Source organism: Caenorhabditis briggsae, assembly GCF_000004555.2.
Source record: "Caenorhabditis briggsae complete genome, chrI, whole genome shotgun sequence".
In the NCBI taxonomy this organism is placed as follows: Eukaryota; Metazoa; Nematoda; class Chromadorea; order Rhabditida; family Rhabditidae; genus Caenorhabditis; species Caenorhabditis briggsae.
Genome location: NC_013489.2, coordinates 1,024,217 through 1,042,970, shown reverse-complemented (window position 1 = coordinate 1,042,970; position 18,754 = coordinate 1,024,217). Strand labels below are relative to the sequence as shown.

At 36.5% G+C, this 18,754-nt stretch overlaps 2 protein-coding genes and 1 non-coding gene across 3 annotated transcripts; 1 reads left to right on the top strand and 2 right to left on the bottom strand.

Annotated features, from left to right (window-relative positions):
• Positions 1-8,885, bottom strand: CBG16950 (the record flags this gene model as incomplete). The annotated part of the gene is made up of 3 exons (XM_045237529.1): positions 1-42; positions 4,632-4,755; positions 8,815-8,885. 3 exons carry the CDS (start codon positions 8,883-8,885, stop codon positions 1-3), a joined length of 237 nt encoding a protein of 78 aa, XP_045096093.1.
• CBG28360 lies at positions 4,469-4,540 on the bottom strand. The gene has a single exon. It is a non-coding gene (tRNA).
• A 4,696-nt stretch (positions 8,886-13,581) lies between the features above and the next one.
• CBG26829 lies at positions 13,582-15,009 on the top strand (the record flags this gene model as incomplete). Its single annotated transcript, XM_045237486.1, has 4 exons — positions 13,582-13,731; positions 14,484-14,541; positions 14,673-14,763; positions 14,955-15,009. The coding sequence occupies 4 exons, from the start codon at positions 13,582-13,584 to the stop codon at positions 15,007-15,009; spliced, it is 354 nt and encodes a 117-aa protein (XP_045099927.1).
• Positions 15,010-18,754: the final 3,745 nt, after the last annotated feature.

Genomic DNA, 18,754 nt, shown 5'->3' with positions numbered 1-18,754 from the left:
TCAATCACACATCGCTGTCTTATAAATTTCCACCTTTGACATCTTCACCTTTTACAAGAAATACATTGTGTCATAAAACAATGTGTCTGTTTTTGATGATTTATGCCTTCATTTAAAGGCGCATGGTGAGGCAATTTTTGAAGGATTACTGTCCGGATTAGTGGGACGGCAATTATTATTTGTATCCCGTTGGTGACCCCAATTATCTAGATTGCTGGCAGAAATAATGAAAAATTGTGAACTGATAGAATTTGTAAAATGAAAACTTTAACATGTTATTAGTTGACAACTTTTTGATATAATTAGCGTCAAACTGGCTGAACTAGTGAATTTATGGTTATTCTCACTTTGACTCTAATTTTCTCGGTTCCTGTAATAGATATCAAAAAGTTGTAAATTAAGAAAATGTGTAAAAAATTTTAAACATTTTATCAGTTAAAAACTTTTTGATATCTTTTAGAGGAGCCGAGATAATTAAGCTGAAAGCCATCGGTTGACAAGGTGCGACTGCTTGACCTGTACCTTCTCCATATATCTCCATTCCTGTGAAAGATATCAAAACGTTGTTAACGAATAAAATGTGTAAAATTTAATGGTAAAACTTTTTATCAGTAAACCACTTTTTGATATCTCTGATGAAGAATGAGATAATTAGTTTTAAAAAGCTATGACCATGTAGCTCAACCGATATCAGGTTCAATTTCATTAGAGAATCAATTTTCTATTTTTCCGGGTTTGAAAAGTATTTGAAACCCTAACATTTCAACTACATTTTTAGCGCTAAAAAGCACAAAATGTTTTGGAATTTTTGGCAAAATTCGGAAAAGTAAAATTTGCTGAACAAATAAAAAACAAACGCACTTGTTGAAATCAAAAGAGCTAGACTATTTTTTCTTGAAAGAAGAGGAGATCAGGTTTCCTATAGGTCAAAAATGACATCAGATCGTTTGAATTAGTTAGTCATATGGCAGAAATTTTTTTCAGATTTTTGAATTTTTGAAAAAAAAATTGAAATGTCAAATTCTGAAATTGAGAAATCGAGGATTTCTTGTTTTTTTCAAAATCAAACTTCAAACTTTAATAGAAAGCCACCCGGACCGTTTACTTTGAGCTTATATATCTCTTTTTTTTTTTTGAAAGATATCAAAAAGTAGTCAAGTGATAAAATGTTTATCACTTTATCAGCAATATTTTATTAGTTAATCACTTTTTGATACCCCTCACAGAAAATGAGATACATGGGCTCAAATTTGACGATTCGGGCTGGCGTTCTATTAGAGTGTTTACGGTAGTTGTTTTTGTTTTGTTGAGGGCTGAAAAAACCGATTTTTTTGGCTAGAAAAATCGAAAACAATTAAGCAAAAAGTATCAATTTTTTATGTAAAATACAAGTTTTTATAATCGAAAAACATTATGTCAAATTCGGTTAACTTTGATTGGGTTAGATGGACGAAAAAAAAAGTGATCTGATTGATTTTTATTTAGAAAGAAATTTCGAAAATATTGGAAAAGGGATTTTCCAGAAAATAGTTGAATTTTTGAATTTTTAAATTTTAAAATAATTATAAGATTATCGATTTCTCTCGATTTTTCTGAAAAAATTTGCTGTTTTTTAAAGTTTTGAAACTTCCAAATACCGTAAAACCTAACAACGTTGAGCTCAATTATCTCGATTACTGTAAAAGATTTCAAATATGTGTCATCTGATGAAATATTTGTGATGTTGTAATCAACAATTTATCAGTTGACAAATTGTTTATATCTTCCGAATGAACCTATATAAATTGACTCAAAGTTGAAAGCTTTGGGCCCTTCTATTACAGATTTTGCGGTTTTAATTGTTGAGTTCCCAAACTTCCATAACTGAAAAATTTCCGATTTTCAGTAACACAAAATTTTTCGAATCTCTGAATTTCTGAATTTCAAAAAATTTCAAAATCCTAAAATGTGTCCAAAAAACTTTCTAATGTCCAAAAAAAAGGGATACACACACCTTCAAACATATGTCCAAATATTGACATTGAAGAAGATGAAAAAGAAGAGTTTCTTAGAATTATAAAAGATAGAGAGAGAGAGAGAGAGAGAGAGAGAGAGAGAGAGAGAGATAGAGAGAGAGAGAGAGAGAGAGAGAGAGAGAGAGAGAGAGAGAAAATGAGCGGTCACCTGTTTAAAGGGACAGGAAGGATGGGAGAAGGAAAAACGGGACGGATTACATGCGACTGTGTAGCTAGCGGTTTTACGGAAGAGACGAAAAGCCGAAGAATAAGCGGAAAATGATGAAACGAAATTTTTTTGAAAGAAAAGGTTGAAATTCAGAAATTCAAAAAATTCTGAATTTTCAAAAAAATCGGATTACCACCAAAAAATCAAAAAATCTAAACTAGAGATTCTGAGAATATAATTTTTCCGAGATGTCGAAATTCCAAATTTCAAATTTTGGGAAAAAAGTTTGGGACTTTAAAAAAAAAACTTTGAATTTTCGAAGTTTTCGAAATCTTGTAAAGATTCTGAAACTTTTTTGGAATCTGAAAACTCCAAAATCCAAAATTCACCAAAACTAAAATCAAAAATCGAAAAAAAGAGAAAATCGGGAAGAGAAAAGATAGGAGAAAATGGAATGGTAATGAGGTGATGAAGGTCATCTTTTTGAATAAATTCTCCAAAAGAAATCGGTTTTCCACGTCTTCAGGGTTCATCTGAACCAGATGACCCATTCATCAGAAGACGTCAGTCAAAATGAACGTTTTCTGTTTTTTTTTTGGGTTTTGGTAATTTATTAGAAATGCAAAGAAAAAGTGAACGTTTAGAAAAATATATAGATATAAACAACTCATCAAATTTCTTATTCATGGGGAAAATTTTTTTTTGGGTAGCTCCGCCCACTGCAAATCTGCGGCGCGCTTATTTTAGATTTTTGAACATTTTGAATTTTTCATTTTTAAGGGGTCCAAAAGTCTGAAAAGTAATATTTTTTGGATTAACTAAATTCAAATAAACTAAAAAGCGTGCCGCAGTGTTGCAGATTTCTTCTTGTGGGCGGAGCTTAGAAAAATCACAAAAATGAATGGAACAAAAACTGAAGATCAGTCTAGCAAATCAAGAAAATTTTTACACGAACTTTCTTTTCTTTTTTTTTTGGGTCATATGATTCTGACAAGAACACTAATTGGGTAATTGGCAAGAAGAGAATGACTCATTTTTCGAGAAATGAGAGAGAGAGAGAGAGAGAGAGAGAGAGAGAACACAAAATGTAACAAGGAAGTGATATAGGGCTACTGTACTTGATAAGTACTACTGTACTTTGTCCAGTGGCAATGTTGAAAACATTATAACTTGCCCCTGCGAAGTTCAGCGGGCGGAGATGTGGCGCTTACACTTAAAGCTTAATTATCTCAATTAATATAAGAGATGTTATAAAATTTCCTACATATTATCAGTTGGTTACTTTTTGATATCTTCTAGAGGATCCGTGATAATTGAGCTCAAAACCGTCGGTCGGCATGGTGCGTCTGCGTAGCTCAACATGTTCCTTTTTTAAGCTCAATTATCTCGACTACTATAAAAGATATCAAAAAATGGTCTACTAATAAAATGTTTGTTTTACCATTTCCTATATTTTGTTAGTTAATAACATTTATATATCTCTTACAGTAATCGGGATAATTGAGCTTAAAGTGCCGCAAGCCGACTCAGCCACGCGTTGCGGAAATCATCGTAAATTTGTTCAAACTCAATATTTTTAACGGAACAACAATTAAAATGTAGAACTCAAAAAGTTCTTTAAAAAGATGTATAATTCAACAAGTTTAAAAAGTCAGTATGTTGCAAAAACTTGCCTAACCACAACGGAACTCATTGCGTCGGCTAGGCTTAACCTGTTGAGTGGCTTCAATACAAAAGGTATTGAATTGTATATCATTTTGTAGAACTCATCAAGTCCTACAATTTACAATTTTTAAAACTTAAAAAATGTCTAGTTTGAAGAGAGTTAGCAAACAAAAACCTTCCTTAGCTTCCTGGCTTTCCCAGATCCCCTCAAACTGCTCCTTTCTGGATAAAATAAAAAGTGAAAGATAGGATTTTTAAACTCTACAATTTAAACTAAAAATCACAAAGATTTTAAGTAGGTGTCCCTTTAAAAATTTCCCCCAATCAAAAAAAACTCTTCCACACAAACCTTGGAATGAGGTGTGTCATCGTAGACTTCCACAATGATCGGAATTGTTGTTGTTTCTTCTCGTCGTCTCCACCACGCCGAACCACTCTCTCCACTTTTTCATCTCTTCGTTTCAATTCATCAGAAGACGGAAATTGAGAAGACGTCGGAAGAGGAGGAGGAGGTTGAAGAATAGCCTTCTTGTTGTTGTTGTCTCCAGTACTGCCCTTTTGGTGTACTGGTCTTGGGTTTCCTGGAGAAAATCAACTTCAAGAGTAACAGAGAACAAAATCAAAAAAGAAAAAAAGCATCTTCCGTTGCGGGGAATCGAACCCCGGCCTTATGGGTGAGAGCCATAAATCCTAACCACTAGACCACAACGGAGCGGTGAGAGAGCAGTGGTGGAGGGCGTAGATATTTCTACGGGCGAGTAGAGTTGGGAGGAGAGACACAGAGAGAAAGTCGGGTATTTTACCTGTGCATTATTTCCATTGTCTCCTTCGTAAACTTCCACAACTTCTGTATTTTTCGAATAACACGAGCATAGAAGTTTGTGAAGAGCTCCGTGAGCAGATGGCATTACTCCGTCAGAGGCGATGCTGAAAAAAATTGGCGGTTTTTGGGGGAGGGGGGGGGGGAAGGGGTTTAAATGATTTTGACTAATTTTTAAAAAATCGAAAAATTCTGAGAATCGATTTTCAGACTGCAAATAAAAAAAGATAGAGAAAAAAGACCCAAAAAACAAAATCACCTCATCTAATTGTTCTTCCATCTTAATCATCATAAACGCAACGATCTTTTTGGGTGTGGTATATGTGATTTATGATGTTTTAAACAAACGAATTTTATGTGTATAGACAGAAATGACAAAAAATGCCAATTTTTTTAGAGCTTTGCTTAAATTTCACCTGAAAATCTAAGCTACCATTCCCACTGAACCCACTGAACCCTAAACCAAAACTTCAACTTTAAGCTCAATTATCTCGATTTTTATATATTAGGTTGGCGGGAAAGTCTTTGTCACTTTTTCAATAGTTTATTTCTCAAAGAAAAAATAACCGAATAATTAATTATATTGTCCATCATTATCAACAACATGTCTCCAACGTTCCCTCAATTTATGGATTCCATTGCGTAGAATCCAGCCGGGCGTGAGGCAAAGTATTGTTTGAGTGCCGCTTCGACCGCTCCACGGGAATTGAAGCTTCTTCCTTCGAAGGCACGTGTCATATCGCCAAATAACCAATAGTCGGAAGGAGCAAGATCAGGAGAATACGGGGGGTGAGGGAGAACATTCCATCCATATCCCATCAGCTCCTGCTTCACTTGTTTCGAAACATGTGGGCGAGCGTTATCATGTTGCTAGTACACTTTCTTGTCTTTCAGGGCCGAACGGTCGACTGCTTTCTTGAGGTTTCGTAGTTGAGTAGTGTAGAGGTCTCCAGTTATTGTTTTGCCCTCGGGCAGAAGTTCCCAGTAGATGGGGCCGTCCACTCCCCACCACACAGAGAGCATAACTTTTTTCGGATGAAGGTCGGGTTTTGGGACATCCTGTGGGCTCTCTCCTTCTCCAACCCGCTGGGATTTCCTGTGGTGATTATCGTAGAAGACCCACTTCTCATCTCCGGTTATTAGCCGGTCCAGCCATCGATCGCCCGCGTGGAGAGTGAGAAGAGTAATCGAATCGTCGACTCGGCGGTCAAGGTTGGCTTGAGTCAGGTGATGAGGTATGAATCGACCAAAAAGTTTTCTCATTCCAAGAGACTTCAAACCTTCAAGGACTGTGCTATGGTGAACTCCGAATGTGACAGCTAGTTCACGGCTAGATTGAAATGGATCCGATTGCAATGCGTGCTTCAGCTTGTCCAAATCCAACTCACGGGGTCTCCCAGAGCGATCCTTTTCATCGAGCGAGAAGTCATCTTTTTCGAAACGATGGAACCAATTGCGAATAGTATTGTAGTGAGGGGCATGTGTGTTGTACACATTCTTCAAGAAAGTTTCCGAATCCTTCATCGTGGTGTGAGATAGGAAGAGGTAAATCAAAACATGTCTGATGTGAATAGCAGTGGGAACAAACATATCGTTTCAATTACAGATGAGGAGCAGGGAAGGAGATGGGGACTTGTTTATATGGAAGGTTCTTATCACCTTGTTATTCACTAGAGTCGATATCATACACAGCCTCCATATACGAGAACAGTGATTAAACAAACAGAGTGACAAAGACTTTCCCGCCAACCTAATAGGATATCAAAAAGCTGTTAACTGATAAATTGTTTATTATAAAATGTCCAACATTTTATTAGTTGATCACTTTTTGATAGCTTTCATAGGAACCAAGATAATTAAGCTTAAAGTGCAAGTACACAAATGTGACCGTATAGCAACCTATACTTTACGTTTGAGCTCAATTATCTCGGTTCATATAAAAGATATAAAAAACAGTACATTAATGAACTGTTAGACATTTTATGATATACATTTTATCAGTTGACCATTTTTTGAAAACTTTTATAATAATCGAGATAATCAAGCTTAAAGTGCAAGCATACAAATCCGACCTCGGAGCTCAACCTATACTTAAAATTTGAGCTCAATTATCTGAATTTCTATAAAAGATATCAAGAAACAGCTAACTTAATAAATGTTTAGAATAAAATTTCCTACATTTTATCAGTTGATCATTTTTTGATATCTTTTATAGCAACCGAGATAATTGAGCTTACTGCTATATGGTCGCAGTCGGCCAAAAATGCACACCGGATTTTAAATTTGTGTTTTGAATGATACATTGAGTTTGCTACAGTAAGAAAAATAAACATTTTCGTATTAAATCAATAAAGCAAGATGAAGAAGATGGTCATTTCGGAATCAGAAGACGAAGAAAAGGAAAACAAGGATTATGAAGATCGTGTTATCACATTTTTCCCGGATAGATATAGATGAAATTGACATGTGATAATAATGAGGATGATGTGAAGAAGAATAGACGGTTGTGGGATAACAAGAGATAGTATATGATCTTTCGGAGACGGAGAGAAGAAAAGATTTATATGTTTCCTAGCATTTTGGAATCTTCCGATGCTAGATTTTGAGATTTTTTCTAAAATTTTCAGATTCTCAGATTTTTTTTGGCAGTTGAAAAATCAGGACATTGGGATTTTATAGGACTTTCAAGTTACCATCGGTCGCCAAGTGCGACTCCGCATCTCAAACCTTTCATTTTAAGCGCAATTATCTCGGTTCTTTTTAAGAGATATCAAAATTTTGTCAACTGATAAAATATTTGTTATCATATCAATAACATTTTGATAATTGATCACTTTTGATATCTCTTACACAAATCGAGATAATTAAGGTCAAAGTGCAAGCATACAAATCCGACCTCGTAGCTCAAACTATACACTTACACTTTGAGCTTAATTACCTCGTTTCCTATCAAAGATATCCAAAAGTAGTCGACTGATAAAATTTTGGAAAATCTATAACAAATATTTTATCAGTTAACTACTTTTTGATACCTTTTATAGCAACCGAGATAATTGAGTTTAATTTCAGGTGCCGCTACTCCGCCGACTGAGCTATGCGGTTGCAGTTCCGGCCGTATTTTTGTCTCGCAAATGTGTCATTTTTGACGCGCTTGTAGTCATTTTAAAAGAAAGAAAAAATCAAAAGAAAAAAAAATAGGAAATGGAGGATTATGAAAAAAGAAGAAGGGGGTTTTAGAAAGAAATATTGATGGAAAACCCGGGGTTCGAAATTTGGCACCATAGAACAAAGGAAAAAATGAACAATGATGTTTTAAGAGAAGAATTCCGAAGAATTCGAAGAAAATAAAAAAACTGAAAATCTTGAAAAATCTGATAGAAATTCTGAAGGACTTGAAATTTCGAATTTTAGACAATTTCGGAATCTAGAAACCCTGAAAAATCTATGTCTTACAAGTTAGATTAATCATAAAAAATCTAAAAATACAAATTTTAAGAGCCAGAGCACCTGAGTGCTCCCCTGCTCCCTCAAAAATTTTAGAACCCGTTTGATAAGAGAAAGTGTGAGAAAATTCAAAAATTGAAGATTTCTTGTGTTTGTTTCAATGAAGAGAGATAAAAAAAAAACAATTAGTCACTGTCAAGGCAGAAACTAGAGATAAAGGAAAAGTGAGAGAATGTATGAGTAATATTATGAGAAGGGGGTCAATGATTGAGATTTTCGAAATTGGCGCCAATTTTTGGAAGTTCAACGAACTGAAAAACTAGTCAAATATACCATATTTAGTTATTGAAATCAATTGAACCCCCCCCCCCCCATCCCCCAATTGATTGGCCGCAGGCTGCAACCGTGCAGCTTAATCGCTGGAGTTGCGGCACTTTTACTTTGAGCTCAATTATCTCAATTCCTATAAGAGATATCAAAAAGTTGTCAACTGATACAATGTTCATTATATTATGATAAACAGTTTATCAATTGACCACTTTTTGATACCTTTTACAGAAATTGAGATAATCGAGCTCAAAGTTGATGTAGATGTTGAGCTTTGTTTTGAAAATTATAAAAATTTTAGTATTTTTTGCTCTCATCCAATTTCAAAATAGTGTCAGCATCCCAAAATTCCAAAAATCTAATAATCACAAAATTCAGAAAAGATATGAACTTACGAATCTAACTGATAAGCTAGTAAATATTTGAATGCATTCGACAGCTCCTTCGGTCCAATATTATCCGACATTTTTGAAGAAAAAAGTGGGCGGGGCTTAGGAGAAGGGGGCCAAGTGAGAAGATTCTGGAGCCAGAATAGTCTGAAGTGTGTACTTTTTGAATAGATTTTTAATTGTTTTATTTTTAAGGAATAATAGAGAAAAAGGAACAATGGGATGGATAAGTTTTTGGAAAAGAAGAAAAGTGGAACTTTTTGAATTTTCAATATTTCTAAACTTCTGAATTTCTGAATTTTTGAATTTTTGAATTTCCGAATTTCTAAATTTCTGAATTTCTGAATTTCTGAATTTCTGAATTTTTGAATTTCTGAATTTCTGAATTTTCGAATTTTTGAATTTCTGAATTTCTAAATTTCTGAATTTCTGAATTTTCCATATTTCTAAATTTCTAAATTTCTGAATTTCTAAATTTCTGAATTTCTGAAGTTCTGAATTTTAGAATTTCTGAATTTCTGAATTTCTGAATTTCTTAATTTCTGAATTTCTGAATTTCTGAATTTCTGAATTTCTAAATTTCTGAATTTCTGAATTTCTGAAATTCTGAATTTCTGAATTTCTGAATTTTTGAATTTCTGAATTTCTGAATTTCTGAATTTCTGAATTTCTGAATTTCTGAATTTCTGAATTTCTGAATTTCTGATTTTCTGAATTTTTGGATTTTTGAAAATTTCTGAATTTCTAAATGTCTGAATTTCTGAATTTCTGAATTTTTGATATTCTGAATTTTTGGATTTTTGAAAATTTCTAAATTTATGAATTTCTGAATTTCTGAATTTCTGAATTTCTGAATTTTCGAATTTTTGAATTTGTGAATTTCTGAATTTCTGAATTTCTGAATTTCTGAATTTTTGAATTTTTGAATTTCTGAATTTCTAAATTTCTGAATTTCTGAATTTCTGAATTTCTGAATTTCTGAATTTCTGAATTTCTGAATTTCTGAATTTCTAAATTTCTGAATTTCTGAATTTCTGAATTTCTGAATTTCTGAATTTCTGAATATCTGAATTTTTGAATTTCTGAATTTCTGAATTTCTGAATTTCTGAATTTCTAATTTTCTGAATTTTTGGATTTTTGAAAATTTCTGAATTTCTAAATGTCTGAATTTCTGAATTTCTGAATTTCTGATTTTCTGAATTTTTGGATTTTTGAAAATTTCTGAATTTCTAAATGTCTGAATTTCTGAATTTCTGAATTTTTGATTTTCTGAATTTTTGGATTTTTGAAAATTTCTAAATTTCTGAATTTCTGAATTTCTGAATTTCTGAATTTCCGAATTTTTGAATTTTTGAATTTCTGAATTTCTAAATTTCTGAATTTCTGAATTTTTGAATTTTTGAATTTCTGAATTTCTAAATTTCTGAATTTCTGAATTTCTGAATTTCTGAATTTCTGAATTTCTGAATTTCTGAATTTCTGAATTTCTGAATTCCAAAAAATGAATTTTCCAAAAAAAAAAACTGAGTAGATCAAAAAATCTGTGTTCAAAACTAATTGTAAGCGGAGGCGGTAGGCTCTTTATTCTATTTTTTCTTTTGTCCCAAAAAAAATGGAATGACGTGGCAAAGTACAAAAAAGAGCACAAAACTCTTTTCATTTTGGCTCCGCCCACCCGCTGGCTACTGTCAACGAACGGTTGAGTTAGTAGTAGAGGAGGAGAGAATGTTGACAAATCGGATGAGCCGAATTCTTCTTTTTCTTCTTCTTCTTCTTTTTTATTCTTCTTTTTTTCTTCTTTTTCTCAGTAACCAAAAAAAAAAAAAGAAAAAGGACAAAATTACGCAACAAGTGCAAAATTCATTCTGGAGAAAATTCCAAAAAAAAATCTAGAAACTTCAGAAAAAAGGGACATTTGGGGAGCATATTTTCAAAATTTACAAAATTAAAAAAAATTAAGGTTTTGTCAAATTTTTGAAAATCCAATTAACAAACGCATCGGTTGGGGTTCATTTAGGCTTTAATGTCTTTGAGTCAATGTATCTTGGTTCTTGTGAAAGATATCAAAAAACGTATAAGAGCAAAAATGTTTACCATATGACCATCAACATTTCATTAGTTGACCCTTTTTTGATATCTCTAACAGGAAACGAGATAATTAGGGCCAAAGGGAGGATCTTTTTAATTAGTTTCACAGATTTCAAAAAAGGAAATTCAAGTGTTATTTGAACGTGATGGAAAACTTCAGATAATTGTCCAAAAACTTCAAATTCTCCGCCTAAACATCGGCGTGAATTAGAAACCCATGATGCCCCATTGACCTCGGGTAGATTACTATAAAGGATGAGGGAAATTAAGGAAAGAATCAGTACTCACCTTCTCTGGGCTCCAGAGAAGGTGACCCGGGGATCCTGGGTCCTGGATCCGGGTGACCTAGATCCGGGTGGTCTGGATCCGGTTGATCTGGCTCCGGGTGACCTAGCTCCGGGTGACCTAGATCCGGGTGACCTGGACCCGGTGACCTGGATCCGGGTGACCTGGATCCGGGTGACCTGGATCCGGGTGACCTGGATCCGGGTGACCTGGATCCGGGTGACCCGGACCAAGACCTGGGTCCCTGGGTCCTTGGTAAAATTCAAGATAGTTTTTTTTTACAATTCCTGGAACTGAAATCAGACAATTCATGCAGTGCAATGATCCACGAAAAACAGGATCAATCGGCTTCAGATGGTTCAGACTGAAAATAAGAAGACAATAAGATATTGAACATACTATTCCTTATTGAAACTGGATTAAATATATGGTGATCGGTCGTCGGATTTTCGTAATTCCGAATTATGTTCCGATCATCCCTGCCAGATCCGTTTTCAAAAATCGGGATAGTTGGACTTTGTCCCCAAGCTCGTCTTCGACTGGCATCATCTGCCCGTTGGTACCATCACAGGTAAAATGCGAACGGATCCGTTTCGGTGTCCACTAGGTTTTCTATCCGTAACGGGTCCGTTACGGGCAGTTTCGCGAATCTGAGTTCGTCAACGGATCCGTTTTTTCAACATTCGCATCGGACAGGATACGGAGTTCGCAAACGGACAGAATACGGGTTTACTTGCATAAAGGAAGAGTCGATAAATGGAAGAGTCGCGCGCTCAGAAAAACGGATCCGTTACGGATGGCCGAACACTGGGGGACTAACTTCTGCGAAGAAATCTTGAAACTCTTCCACCTTCTTTTCGAAGTATTTATTCCTATTTTCTTCGTTTTTCTATTCGTTTTCCATATTTAATTGCTTCCAAAATGCCGAAAACTATTTTCAAAGATTTTAGAAGAAGAAGGAAACTCAAAAATGTGAAAGGTAAGTGAAAATATATACCATTTTCAGGGAAATAACTCTTTCAGCGAATTCGACAACTAATTATTATCGGCAAGAATCAGCTTACGGTCGAAATACAGGGTGGCTGAAAAGTATTGAGACACTTGTTTTTTGTTGTATTTTCAAAAATGGAGTTTCAACAAAAGAACCAGATTTATTTTTTCAACAAATGATAGTAATAGAAAAGATATCAGAGGAGATATTCGAAGTTTGAGCCTTCGGCCTTGATGCACGCCTTCAAACGAGCTGGAACAGAAGCGACGGTGCGCCGGAGGTAGTCATCGTCAAGATCATCCCATGCTTTGAGCAAAGCGGCCTTCAGTGAATCCACATTTGGGTGCGATCGAGCCATCACCTTTTCCTCCAAATATCCCCAAACGGAAAAGTCGAGTGGATTCAGATCGGGCGAGGAAGCGGGCCACATGTCCTTGCCCCAGTAGCCAGGGAAATGAGCGTCGAGAACAACTTTCGTGGATTTCGAGCCATGGGACGGGGCCCAATCTTGTTGAAGAATGAAGGGTTGCTGGCCAAAGTGGCTAGTGACCCACGGACGTAAAACAACCATCAACACCAACTTTTGGTACACATCCGAGTTGATTTTCACATTTCTATCAATGAAAACCAATGGGACTTTACCTTCCGACGTCAATCCAGCCCACACCATCACTGACTTTGGAAAAAGTCTCTTGTAGGCCAGACGACGTTTTGGGGACTTTCTTCGTCCTTTGACAACAATTGCCGAGCATTCTGTCGGTTCGGAAGCGGCTCAACCGTAAAAATTTTCTCATCAGTCCAAATGACTTCAGAGAGGCGGCGCACCTTGAGTGCGTCGAGCAACTTTTTCGCTTTTTCGAGCCGATTCTTCTTGGACTGTTCTGTGAGGTATTGGCCACGAAGGAGCCGATAACTGTTCAGACCCAAGTCCTTTTTCACAATGGATTGAACCGATTGTCTTGAGATTCCGAGCGATGAAGCCATTTGGTTCATGCTGACCGCATCATTTCGTGTGATTCTCTTCTTGATGATGCCACGAGTCCGGCGAGTGTTGACAGTACGAGGTCTTCCGCTTTTCTTAAGCTCCAACACATGTCCTCGATCTTTCAATTGTTGCACAACTCGATAGACAGTTGCTCTCGGAAGAAGAAGTCTTCGAGCGATGTCACCGGTGGAGATGCCGTCGTTGAACAGCTTGGCAATGGTTTGGCGATGAGGAGAAGCTCGCATAACTTCGTGAAGAGATAAAGTGATGGGAAATGGCTCTAATGTCGGCTAATATACGCTCCCTATTTTCGAAATAATACGAAACTTTTCGAAAATACGACTTGGCACGGTGCCAAGAGCCATCATAACAAGTGTCTCAATACTTTTCAGCCACCCTGTAGAGAAAACTCAGATTTTTGGGATGAAGAAAGTACTAGGAGAGACAAACAAGACAAAATCGGATCTGTTTTCCTCTACTGTTCCGAACATAAGGAGTTTATTGAGCCAAGTTCAATTGCCATCTAATATGGGAAACATTCACAAATTGAGGAACGGTACTGATAAGATTTCCGTAGGTGTCGCTGTGCTAAACATTGACATAAAGAAATAATATTTCAGTATTTTCAATTGGTTCTTGGCTTATGTGCAATATGTACCGATTGCTGGTCACCCGAAGCACGTCTTGTAATTGTATCTTTATCTTTAATCACAAATCGAATGTATACAATTGGAACTACTGACTCGGAGTTCGACGAAATTCTCACTGATTGCTGTCGATGGTTTCTGAGGAAAGCCAGTATTTCCTACTTTTCTTGCAAAGCACATGTAAAGATATAAAAATGGAATGGATATTAACGAGGCTTTTTTTCAGGAATTGTTATTCCATCTACCGTATGTCAGTAGAACTTTTGGAAACACCGCACCGCTGTCAACATTCTCTTTTGAAGCTTCCTATCAGTACATTTTGAAAGGATTCAGTACAAAAATAACTCGTGGTTTCTGTGAAACAGTTTGCTCTAGGTTTGCCGAAAATACCTGCTATTAATGAATATAAAATTTTGCAGAGTTTTGATAGCAAATTCTGTCAAAAGAGAGATGAAAAAAAGAAGTGAGAACAATCCAGGACCACGACTCCGTAAATTCTTCTCATATACTTCCGGATACATCAGTGTGTCTTCAAGCTGCAGAAATCTAGTCACATCGTTGAAAGAAGATGAACCATATCTAACGGAATCAATGGTTATTCATCTCAATGAGGGAACTATATATAGTTCGATCTCGTTACCATTTGGAACATTGCAATCTCGATATTATTCTAAAGAGACAACGAATGATGTCATCTTTACACGCGACAATATTGGAAGGATGAAACCTTACAACCGCAAGTAAGTTACTTACGTTTTCCTCTTTATTCTTTTCTCGGCACTGATCAATTCAGTTGATAAAAATGTTCTCTTCAAACAGTTCATGTCCAGATTTTGTGTGGTTCTTCTAAACATATATTATTTTTAGAATTCGTATGTGACGGTTTCGGACAAGAGTTCACTGAAGATCTTGAAGCTTCATGCACATGTGCTGCTCGTGAAGTACTAATCAACTTAATGTAAGTTGTATTCACATACGAACGTAATAATCGTAATAATCGTAGTGATCGAATTCGCAAAGAACTGAAGAAACTGAATTACGATACTACCACTATTCTCCACCAGCTGAACCATGTAATTGCACAGGAAGCAGATGACATTGACAGGTGATCCATAATATGTTTATCCAAAGAAATTAATTTTCGTTCAGATCTCTTCTCGATTCAACCGGGCCACCAATTCAACGTCTTCTCTGCCTTTCTTAAATACATTTCGAAAGCTTTTTCTCTTTCTTTTCCTTGTAAAACGGTTACCATAACCGTTTAGTTCATTAACTTGTTCTTGTTTCGTTTTGTTATAATAAATAACTTCGTTGTCGTCAAATGCAGTAACAGAAAAAAAAACAAAAAAAGTACAGAAAAGGGAGCTTCCTAAACACATTCGCAACGGATCCGCAACGGATACATCAACTTTTCTGGACTATCCGTTACGGATTCGCGTACGGTCCGTATACGATTCCTATTTCATCCGCGCGCGAATGGCGGAGAATCCGTAACGGATTGTTCGCGAATCACCTGTGATATGGCGCAACTCCCTTTGCATAATTTTGGCATAATGCGTAATTTATGCAATTCCTGGCATCATCTGCTCACTTGCCTCATGGCGCAATACCCTCCAGGCACATTTGGCCTAACATCTGTCTCAGATGACGTCAGCGAGGTCCAGGGCATTTTGAATAGGGCAGAAATGACGCAAGAGTCTCCGCCCACTTTTCCTGCCCTTCCCATCTTCTCTAGCGACAGTCTTCATTCATATCTACTCCCTCCCAATAGACCTAATCTGATTTAGTGGTCCTCTTAAAGTTTTGATTTTTTCTGGAATGTGTTTTTTTTTTGCTTTATGGAATAAAATGAATAGGAGGTATGTACTTAAAAATTAGGGTTAGTCGAAATAGTACAGTAGTCCATTTTTTTTCTTTGTCAACTTTGAGCTTAATTATCTAAATTCCTGTGAGAGGTATCAAAACTTTGTTAACTGACAAAAGTCTAGTGCGTCCGATATCGCCTCAGACCAAGATCCGGATCTGCGAATGCTCCAACCTGCGAAAGCTCCACAACCTTTGATTCGAGTACTGGAAACAACTCCAGCTGCATATCAAAGACGCCGCAGAACTGCCGAGGAAGCTCCTGAAGCACCATCGTCAGGAGATTATCGCTACTCAATTCTGGTGTACTATAATAGGTTGGACTTTTTGGAGTTTTAAATTTTGAAAATTACATTTTTAGACGATTTGGTTGGAGATGCGTTCTCAATCAAAGAATGAATTGAATTCTTCAACAAGTATGCCGAAATTGCCACTGGTTTAGCCAGAATAACATCGGAAACTCTAGTCATGGGACTGGAAAAAAAATAGTGTTAAAAGATCTGGATGATTTACCCAATCGGACGACTCTTTGAGCTATTCAGAATGATCCAAGCGACTGGAGGAGACTTGGAAAATACTCGATATTGGCTAAATTTGGATCACCCTGGATACCTGGAGGCAGATGGATTTTGGATAATGCACAAAACATACAAAATGGCCAATGGACATACTCTTGATTGCCAAACACTCCCAATCTAGAAAAGAGCTTGGAATTACTTTCAATGAGGATATTCAAGAAGGAACCTTATTTGATAATGGTAATATCGACCAAGTTTAATGTTTTCATGCCCTTCTTTTTCAGAAAAAAAATTCGGTATCAAAACCCCAAAACGTCAACGAAGAGCGTCATTGTCTTCCAAAAGCCTTAATCCTGGCAAAAATCTGGCCGTACTAAGTTCTTCAATTATGATGTACTCTGCTTCGAGCGTGCCGAAGAAGGCGGTTCCAATATCGATACCGACGGCACACCACACATGTGGTCTTCTGGGAATTTTCAAAAAACATGTGTCTTTTTTAAATATTTCTTTCTGTATTTTTATTTGTATTTATTTTCTTAATACATTTATTCTCTGTATATGTCTATTGCTAAACATCTCTGATACTAAACAAAACAAAAGTACCTAGAACTTGTTAGTTTGATCTGGAAATTTCAGAGAATGTACAGTAAACCTAGATCTTCATTTTTGTAGTTGACAACTTTTTTGGAAAACTTAAGCCTGAGGAGATAAGCCACCTGGGAGAAGCGTGCACTAACTGCACTAGTGGCGGCGGCACCTAGAGGTACTCAAACTTCTAGGCGGCGTATCTCAACAGAGCGCATTTGCACAAAAAAGTTGTCAACTACAAAAATGAAGTTCTAGTTTTGTTTAATGTACTGTTGAAGTTTCAAAACAAAATTTTGAGCGCGAAGTACTTTTGTAGGCACTTAAACCGGTCTGTTTTTAATTGGAACAGGCGGACGAGGCGGGCGCTTGAGCGTCCAGCTTAAAAAACGGTCTAATTAAGAATCGGTTAATCCGTTTGTTCTGAAACTTTCAGATAATACTAAACACAAATAGTGCTTCAAGTTTGTAGTTGACAACTTTTTCGTACAACGGCGCTCGAAGGAGATATGCGACGTGGAAGAGCTCATTTGACTTCCCCTTGCGGGCGCTGAGTACCCCTTCTTCCATGTGACATATCTCTTCAGAGCCTAATTTTCCAAATAAGCTGTCAACTAGAAAATCGAAGCTCTATGTTTGTTTAATATACTTTGAAGTTTTCAGAAAAATCCCCCCTTCTTGTAGGGCATCAAAGACGAATTGTCGACCAGCCACGCTACCATATACTTGCCATTGAGCTCTTGATTATCTCAATTTCGGTAAAAGATAACAAAATTGTGTTGATTAAGAAAACGTTGGTGATAATGTGACAAACATTTTATCAGTTGACAGATTTTTTTTATATCTTTTATAGGAGCCGAGATAATTGGGCTCAAAGTTCGCGGTTAAAGAAAAAAAGTGGGGCTAAACTTTCGAATCTTTAAAGGTGGGGGGACAGGAGATTTTTCGTAGTTTTTTTTGTAGCTAGAGTATGCATTCTACCGTCACGGTGTACAACGCTTAATGTCACTCTGCGTACAGCTGTCGTCCTCGCCTTTATGTATGCAATCGGGCGTGCGCTTTCTCTTTGGCCGCGTGGCTCAGTCGGCAGCGGCGCCGCACCCTCAATCATCGCCCTCACAAGTTCAACTCCTCGAGGGGCATCTTTGAACGGAATCTCGAGAACATTATTTTTTCATGTCCCCCCACCTTTAAGGTAGTTTTTTCAAAGGTAGTATTTTCATAACAAAAAACACACAGTTCATATAGAGCCTTTCTTTTTATCCTTTGTTGCTCGAGAAGTATTTTTTTTTGTCATTTTTGTGGATTACGGTACCTTTTTTGTCTCTGAAAAACTGTGTTTTTAACATCACAATTGTTAAGTAAGTACCATAGAAATTAGGGCAACAACGAATAATTGAAATAACCCTTCCGGCACGGGGTTGCAACAGGGTACATGCATTCAAATTTGCGCCAGTTCTCTTGGGCGCGTTGCGCCGCGCGACGCGGTCGCTGCGTAGCCACAAGGTGAGAGTTCTTCTAAGAAATAAATGATGACGCGTGGTGTCAACCCCTTGAGTGCGACGAAGCGCGTTTGCTGGATGTTACCGGTCGCAACCTCGTCCCTTCCTTTTAGCAACGATAATCCGATATCCCGTTTTTCGCAACGACACTCCGCCATTCCGCTCTGCTCGCGGGAAAAATGGCATTTGAATAGGGGTCATTGATTGCACAAAGGGGGATAATTAGGTGTGTCACTGTGTGTCAATATTTGTTCATGGTTGGTTTTTGAATTGTTTAACTCATTTTATATAGAAAATTTATTCCGAAATTTGAGAAAATGTTGGTCATTTTCAGACGAGTTATAAACTTTGAGATTTCAAACCTTTTACTTGTCTTACTGTATATTAATGTATATGACTTCAATTTTCCTTGTTATCATGATTCATATTATGGTGATTGCTTTACAATTTTCATTAAAAAACCATTTTTCAGAGAAAACGA